Raw genomic sequence first — 8,328 nt, 5'->3', positions numbered from 1 at the left:
CCACAATATAATCATGCCAGTTTCAAGTATTTTGGTAATTTATTTCAAAATATGTCAGTGAGTATATCTGTAACAATACAGACAATGAAAATGGTTCAGGAAATGTTTTTTGTCAAATACATTCCTCACTAGGCGTATTAATACATAACTTTGAGTAATTCATTTAAAATATAGTAAGGAACGTATTTCCTGCCCCTTCAGAAGCAATGCAAAGGCTTGAAGGAGTTAGGGGTAATGCAGGAGAGGGAAGGAGCCTAGGAGTGAACCTGGAGGGTTGTTGGGTGTAGGTGGGAGAAATATGGAATTGATTTTGGGGCAGGAAGGGATTGTTAGGGATTGATGCAGACCCTGGCTGACCCCAAGCCTCTCCCATTTGATCAGGCACATCTGCCCCTGTCCCCATGTGTCCTTGCTTCCCCTCCCCATGTGACCCTGCACTCCCTCTCATCTCTGTGTCCCTGAACCCCATCAGTCAGCCCCCTCCCCAGGTGTCCCTGCACCTCCTTAGCCAGTCTCCTCCTCCCATCCCCACGTGTCCCTACATCCCTTCCCCTGTTCCCATGTGTCTCTGTGCTCCCACTCAGCCATCGCCTTCCACCATGTGTCCCTGCACCCCCTCCCCCATGCTCATGCCTCCACTCCCATTCAGCCCCTGCCGCAGTCTGCCACCTGGGAGTTCCTGCTCTGTTCTAGTGCCACAGTAGTCCCTGGTGGGCAAAAGGCAGAACTGCAGCAACTTTCTGGCAGAAGTTAATTTCTGTGAAAAACAATTATGCATGGCACATTAATTATGCATCTGCGCAAAGGTGCAGAATTCCCCCAAGAGCAATGCCTGCCACCTTCATAATAGGCTGGGCCTGCTTGTGGAGGCTTAGGGCCAGCTGCATCTCTCAAAGCAGGGGAGCTCCCCAGGGTGGCCTGAGGGAGTAGCTTTGACGTTGTGAATGCAGTGTTCAGAGCAGCAGAGATACCTGCTGGTATGACATGGCGCCCCTATCCTGGAAAGCATAGCTCCGCATGGCCTCCAGTGACACCCACCGTGGGGGTCTCTGATTGGGGGTCTCATGGTCTGGAGTCTCTGAGTCAGTGTCCCCGAGTTGAGGCACAGCCACACAGATGGCACAGCAAGGCATGGTGTGTGAGGAGAGGCAGGGACACAGGGTGGCTGATAAGACACTATATGGATGGGAAACGAAAGGAGCAGCCCCCTGAGCATTAGGACAGCTTTCGCAGAGCCCTTGGCATTGTGCTCTCCCCTCTGCACGGCCTGCAGGCTGCTGAGTGGGGAGGGGAAACATGCATCACGCACAGCAGGACGTGGCATACGGCTCCCAGGGATGTCACTCCCCTGAGGGCAGTGGGTCACAGACTCCTGTGGGCTCTCTGCTCCCGGGTCTGTGCCCTCTGGCTCCCACACAGCTCCCTGGCTCCCCACACACCTCCAGGGAGCAGCTGCTGCAGTCCCAGTTCCTGGCCCAAGTCCTGCCCACTGGCCAGCCTGCCCTTTGGCACTCTGCCCATGGCACCTCAGGGCTGCCCAGTTTATCTCCCCAAGGTCCCCAGACAGAAGGGTGAAATATTGGCTCCTGTCTCTTTCTCAGCTGCCACCTCCCCAGAGCTGCCTCTGGCAGGAGTATAAAGGGCTGCTGGCCCTGCTCGGGCTCCAGGACCCACGTAAGCAGCAGAATGGCTTTCCTCTGGCTCCTGCCCTGCCTCGCCTTCCTGGGCACTGCCCATGGTAAGTACCACGGCCTCCTTCGACTGGCAGCAGGGGCTGGAGGGCCCAGAGCCAGGGAAGGGTCTCTCTGCCACAGGGAGCTCCCGAGGAGACGCCAGTGACAGCAGCACTGGCCCTGTGTCTACTCCCCCAGCTGGAGAGACCCTGCTGATAGCGCAGACGGATGCAGCCCACACCATGCTGTGCTCGACGGCGCTCGCCACCCACCCAGCCCATTCTGCCCCCCCATGGCGGCTGTACAGCCCTGGCCCTGGCTCTGGGGGATGTCCCCAGGTGAACTGGAGTGGGCAGCATATGCCCATGGCTGTAGCAAAGACCCCCAGCCACCGACTGCTCCCCAAGCTGCCGCCCCACTGCTGCGGTGCCCCACGGAGCAGCCTGGGCCCTAACGCTGTGCTCCCTCCTCGCTGGACCCCGGCAGCTGTGGGTAACTCCTCTCCTTCCCTCCCCCAGGCTGCGGCCTCCCTGCCATCCAGCCTGTCATCAGCGGCTACGCTCGAATTGTGAATGGTGAGACAGTGGTTCCTGGATCCTGGCCCTGGCAGGTCTCCCTACAGGTGAGAGCCCAGGAGCCCCTTCATCCAGGCCGGGGCCCCCGTGGGGAGCAAAGCTGGGGGGAAAGGCAGGAAGGCCTGGCCCTTAGAGAACCTGGGGTGGGGGGGATTTCATGGTGTGCCAGGGCAGCTAGGCAGCATCTCCGTGCTACTGGGGATTCATCTGACAGGTCCTGCACACGCCCATCACCGTGGTATCTGAGCCCCCCAGCTGCTCCCTGCTGCACCCGCCTCCATGTTCTGTGTGCATTTCCCAGCAGCACTGGCTGCTCCTTGCTGCTTAGATTGGCTCCGGGGCATGCAGGTGGATTCCCAGTAGGGTGACCATACGTCTCGTTCTGGCCAGGACAGTTCCTTTTTTAAGCCTTATCCTGGGCGTCCTGACTTTTTTGGCAAAAATGGGCATTTGTCCTGTTTGCCTTGCCTAACTGATCAAGTTGGCAAGTGCAAACAGGTGCAGTGCAGAGCGCAAACTGTGATGCCAGCCCCATGCGGGGGGGGGGAGGTCTTGGGCAGGTGGCAGGCAGGGGTCTGGCAAGCAGCAACAGTCTCACGGGGGCTGGAGGATGGGCAGGCAGGAAGGGCTCGGGCCAGCCCCGCGTGAGGAGAAGGACTTGGGCCAGACCCACATGGTGTCCTGCTTTCCCTTTGGAAAATTGCTTAATTCCCAGCCTCCCTGCCCCCGATTGGTGTCTGCTCTGCTGTGGGACAGGGGCCTGTTACTCCAGGGCAACATCCGCCGATGGGCAGCGCTGCCTGAGACAGTGAGATGAACTGACCTGGCCTGTGTGCCACTCCAGCTGTGGTGCCTGGGCTCTGGTGGGAATCCTTCCCCTGCCCCAAGTCACCTTCTCTCCTGCCGCTCTCAGCCCCTGCCGGCATTGCAGGCCCTGGCTCCTCTCCGAGTACATGGGCTCAGCAGAGATCCCTGTGGGATGGGGCAGGCCTGCCCCTGCTGTAATCTGTGCCCGGCAGGGTCTGGCAGATGGGGCAGAGGGCACGGGATGCCCAGAGGGGGCACTTGCTTCCCAGGGATGGGTCTCAGCCAGCTGCTCCCTCTTAGTTTGATGCTCTGGCCCCAATTGCCCTCCCTGGTTCCCAGCAGCCCCCGCCAGGCAGAGTGGGGGGTCCCCGGCACGTGGTTGTCATGGGCCGGCTCGGTCACCGCCTGCTCTCCCCCTCCCCACAGGACAACACCGGCTTCCATTTCTGCGGTGGCTCCCTGATCAGCGAGAACTGGGTGGTCACCGCCGCTCACTGCGGCGTCAGGTAGGAACTGGGGCAGGAGCTGGGGGGGCGCTGTGGTCCAGGCACCAGCGGGCAATGGCTGTGCCACCTGCACTGAGCTGTCCTGGCAGATACTGTTGGGCATGGGGCCCGGGCATCACAGAGAGCTCCACTCGGCTCACATGGCCTTGGCGGCTTTCTTCGGCCCCGCAATCCCCTGCCCAGCCACCCAGGCCCTGAGCCGGCTCCAGGGGCTTGCACTGCCCAGGCCACCCTTTCCAGGTACAGACCAAGAGGGGACAGAAGGTGCTGCAGGGAGACAGGCCTGCCCCACATTTCGCTGTACTTGGGGCTTCCTTTTGTTCCCCTGCAGCACAAGTGACCGTGTGGTTCTGGGGGAATTTGACCAAGGCTCTCCGGCCGAGGATGTGCAAGTCCTGCAGATTGCCCAGGTAGGGGGCTGGCCAGCATGGGGTCCCCTCAGGGGCTGCACATGTCCTCCCTCCATGAGCCTGAAACACTGGTCCCCCAGTCACCCTTGGTGCCCACCTCAGCCCCCAGTACACTCACAGGTCAGCCTGTGTCATGTCTAACGGGCAGAGCTCCTCAGGGTCCTGCAGAGGGTGGACACAGTCTCTGGGGAGTCCTGATGGAGGGGGGTGGACATGGTCTCCGGGGAGCCCTGCTGAAGGTGGGTGGACGTGGCCTATGTGAGTCCTGCTATGGGGTGGATGAGATTTCGGTGGGGTCTCATACAAGGGCTTGACATGGACTCATGCTCCTCTGTTTCACGTGGCAGGTTTTCCAGAACCGCAAATTCAGCAGCGGCTCCATGAAGAACGACATCACCCTGCTCAAGCTGGCCAAGCCAGCCAACATGACGGATCGTGTGTCCCCCGTGTGCCTGCCTGCGGCCACTGACAACTTCCCTGGAGGCCTGACCTGCGTGACCACAGGCTGGGGCCTGACTGATCCCAGTGGTAACGTATCTCCGGCCATGCGGGGGACTCAGCTTAGCTAACTGCTCTGATTCTTCCCCAACCCCTCTCCTCAGCCCCCTGCCCCCTCACCTTCCTGGGCACATGATGGAGAAGGAAAGAGGGCCCAGCTCAGCCCCTGCAGCACTGGGCAGCCCTCTGCCCCTCCAGGCCCTGCTTCTCTCCCTGCCCCAGGCCAAACCCAGAGAATTTGACTGGGAGGGGTCCCGCCTGACTGGACACAGCTGTCCTGTGCGTGCCCTGGGAGGGCAGGTGCAGCAGGGGCCCCTTCCTCTGCATAGGGGCCCCAGGAGGAGCTCTCCAGGCTCCTCCCTCTCTGTTGAGGTCCCGGTGCCAGGTGAGGCCCAGGGGCTGCAGTGTCTGGGATCAGGGGCTGCCCCATGCTGCCTGGCTGATGCCATCTCCTGCCTGCCTCTGTTTTCCAGCCCAGAACACCCCAGACCAGCTGCAGCAGGCAGCCCTGCCCCTGCTGACCAACAGGCAGTGCAAGAGCTACTGGGGCAACATCCATGATGTCATGATCTGCGCCGGCGCCGCTGGAGCCTCCTCCTGCATGGTACCCAGCTCTGCAGCACTGCAGCCCCCCTGGCTGCCTCTGTGCTCGCCTGTCTGGCCATACATCACTCCTAGCCACTGCTCAGAACACTGTCCTGCTAGCCAGCTCCGCTCTCTCGCCATCCCTCTCTCCCTGCCTGCCTATCACCCCATCCCTGCAGCCGTCCAGGCAGCCCCCCTTCATCTAACCAGGGATCTGTGCATCCCTCCCTCCCTTCCACTAGGCTCCCATTTCCCTGCCCACAATCCCGGCTCCACATCTCTCTCCCCAGCCCTGGGGCCCACGGTGGATACGTAGGGCCCCATCCAGACAAACGCAGACTCGTTTGCACTCGGGGAACAGCTGGTAGATGAGCGGGTCCTCCTCGCTTTCCCTCCCCCTAGGAGGAGACGCCCCCCAACCTGCTGCTTGTCCTTGCAGGGTGACTCCGGCGGCCCCCTGGTTTGCCAGAAGGACGGCGCCTGGACCCTGGTGGGGATCGTCTCCTGGGGAAGCAGCACCTGCTCCACCTCCACGCCCGGCGTTTACGCCCGCATCACCAAGCTCAGGGCCTGGATCGACCAGATCATCGCGGCCAATTAATTCAGCCGCGCGTTAATAAAGGCACGTCAGAGACTGGCCGTGCCCGTGTTCTCCAGTCCTTGGCTCCTGGGCTGCCACAGGGCTCATGTGGTGGGGGTATAACGGAGACCTAAGGCACATGGTGTCTGGTCTTCTCCTGTCTATCTGCGCCCCCTGGTGGATATGTACCGCAGCACATGGTACCACTGGCCAAGTCATCCCACAGCATGGACAGATCACCTAGTCCAGCCCCTTGCGCGGAGGCAGGCAGGGCCGGCGCTTCCATTTAGGCGGCCTAGGCAATCACCTAGGGCGCCAGGATTATTGGGGGGCGCCATTTTGCCAGGGGGGGCAGCAGGTGGCTCCGGTGGACCTGCCGCAGTCGTGCCTGCGGAGGGTCCCCTGGTCCCGTGGCTCCAGTGGAGCTGCCGCAGGTATGCCTGCGGACAGTCAGCTGCTCCTGCGGCTCCGGTGGACCTCCCGCAGGCACATCTGCGGCAGCTCCACCGAAGCTGTGGACCAGCGGACCCTCCGCAGGCACGACTGCGGCAGGTCCACCGGAGCCGCGGTACCAACGCCGGGGGCGGTGAAATGGCTGTGCACCTAGGGCGCTAAAAACACTAGCGCCCGTCCTGGAGGCAGGCCCAAGGAAATCTAGACCAGCCCTGACAGGGGTTTGTCCCACCTGTTCTTAAACCTCCAGTGACAGATTCTACAGCCTCTCTTGGAAGCCTGTTGCAGAACTTACTACCCTGAGAGTTAGAAAGTTTTTCTTCACATCAGACCTACATCTTCCTGGCTGCAGATTAAGCCATTATGTCTTGTCCTGCCCTCAGCGGACATGGCGAACAATCGGTCTTTCTAACAGCCCTTAACATGTTTAAAGACTGTTACCAGGTACCTCCTCCGCCATCTTTTCTCCAGACTCAACACGTCCATGGCTGACCCGGTATAACCTTTCGTCACCGGGCAGGTTTTCTAAATCTTTGATCCCTTTTGTTGCTCTTCTCTGGACTCTCCAATTTGTCCATATCTTCCCTAAGGTGCAGTGACCAGAATGGGACACAGGACTCCAGTGGGGGCCTCCCCAGTGCTGAGCTGAGTGGGACAATGACCCGTGCCTTACACACAGCACTCCTCTTAATACACCTCAGAACCACATTCGCCTTCTTCACAGCAACGTCACATTGCTGACCCCATTCAGTCTGTGATGCACTGTAACCTCCAGCCCATCAGCAGTGCTGCAGCCAGCCAGTTATCCCCAGACTGTAGTTGGACACAGGCTGCAGTTTGACATTAACTCACCCACTTTGCAGTGGGGATGCTGGCGCAGATCACGCAGGTGCCACTCACCCTTCAGTGCCTTCCCATCATTCTCTTCGAAGGAGAGACTGGGAAGAAATCCTTGTGCATCTCAGCCCAGCGTACCACGGGCCATGGCCCAGCCACACCCGCGTGAAGGCAGAAGCAGGGAGGGCGCAGTAACGAGGGATGCGCTTGGCCATGGGGATGCTCACTGCTGAGCTAGGCTACGCGGGGTGCAGATAACCTGGGGGAACTGTGCAGTGAAGACAGCTTGGCAGAGCCAGTCTGCTAGCAGGCCGGGCAGGTTCTAGTAGTTCAAAGTCCCCACCCAATAGAATTCAGCAGCCAAGCCATCCCTCTGGGATTGCCCAGCTGGGGAGCAAAGCACAGCTTCAGTTGCGGTACCTCAATCTCCTGCTTCTCTGAGCCGGCAGCAGGGGCTGCCATGCAGCTGACAGTGCCAGGCCCAGGTTTGCTCCAGCAGAAGCGTGGCACTTTCCACAGACCCCATCCATTCATTGTGCGAGTCAGGCCCCCCAGGGCCCAGACGTGGTCCCACACATGGCTAGACTGGACTCCCAACCATGCTGCTGTGCACAGCCTCAGCTTCTCACTGAAGCTCCAGGCCACACCAGTCGGTACCCTATGCCAACCGCTCTGGGGGTGCGCCAGCCTGTATGCGCCGTGCCAGGCGCTCTGGGGGTGTGCCGGCTTGTACGTGCCATGTGAGCTGCTCTAGGGTGTGGCAGCCATTACACACTGTGCCAGCCACTCAGGTGTGCTGGTTGATACACACTGTGTCATCCGCTCTGGAAGCGCACTGGCTGTATGTACTGTGTCAGTCACTCTGGCCTGTACACGTTGTGCCCACTGATCTGGGGCCATGCCTGTGTACAAGCTGTGTCAGTCACTCTGACCTGCACTGGATGGTACGTGCTGTGTCAGCTGCTCTGAGCCGTGCCAGCTGTTCTGGGGTGCACTGATTACTGGGGAAGGGTGTCACTCATTTACACACAACCCTGCACCAACCTGCACTCCCATGGGCCCGCATGGTCACCAGCCAAGACCTGCCCAAAAGGCTGGAGGCTGCCACTGCAGAAGATTTTCTGGTCTCGCTGCAGGAGATGCCCCATCCTGTGGCCTCGGGGCTTTGAGGATCCTCAGGGTAGAACGTGGGGCTGCTGGTCCCTGGGGGACTGCCACACTCAGCAGTGCTGGCAGTCACCAGCCACAGACTGTGAGCGTTCTGGAGCCAAGCACCACAGGCTGTGTCTGATGGGCAGTGTGCCAAGGGCCCTGACAGTTAGGGGTGTTACTTAGGCCTGGTGTCAGTGCAGCTAGGCAACCCCCAGCTGGCTGCCAAGGCAGACCCTGCTGCATCGCCTGGCT

General features: G+C 60.4%; 1 protein-coding gene across 1 annotated transcript; it reads left to right on the top strand.

The window, feature by feature from the left end:
* The first annotated feature begins 1,623 nt into the window (after window positions 1-1,623).
* On the top strand, window positions 1,624-5,703 carry LOC116823742 (chymotrypsinogen 2-like). The gene is made up of 7 exons (XM_032778515.2): window positions 1,624-1,738; window positions 2,192-2,295; window positions 3,482-3,561; window positions 3,893-3,971; window positions 4,319-4,504; window positions 4,948-5,073; window positions 5,494-5,703. The coding sequence occupies exons 1-7, from the start codon at window positions 1,687-1,689 to the stop codon at window positions 5,653-5,655; spliced, it is 789 nt and encodes a 262-aa protein (XP_032634406.1). The 5' UTR covers window positions 1,624-1,686; the 3' UTR covers window positions 5,656-5,703.
* Window positions 5,704-8,328: the final 2,625 nt, after the last annotated feature.

Source organism: Chelonoidis abingdonii, chromosome 19, assembly GCF_003597395.2.
Source record: "Chelonoidis abingdonii isolate Lonesome George chromosome 19, CheloAbing_2.0, whole genome shotgun sequence".
NCBI classification, from domain to species: Eukaryota; Metazoa; Chordata; order Testudines; family Testudinidae; genus Chelonoidis; species Chelonoidis abingdonii.
This window is presented reverse-complemented; position numbering and strand designations above follow the sequence as displayed.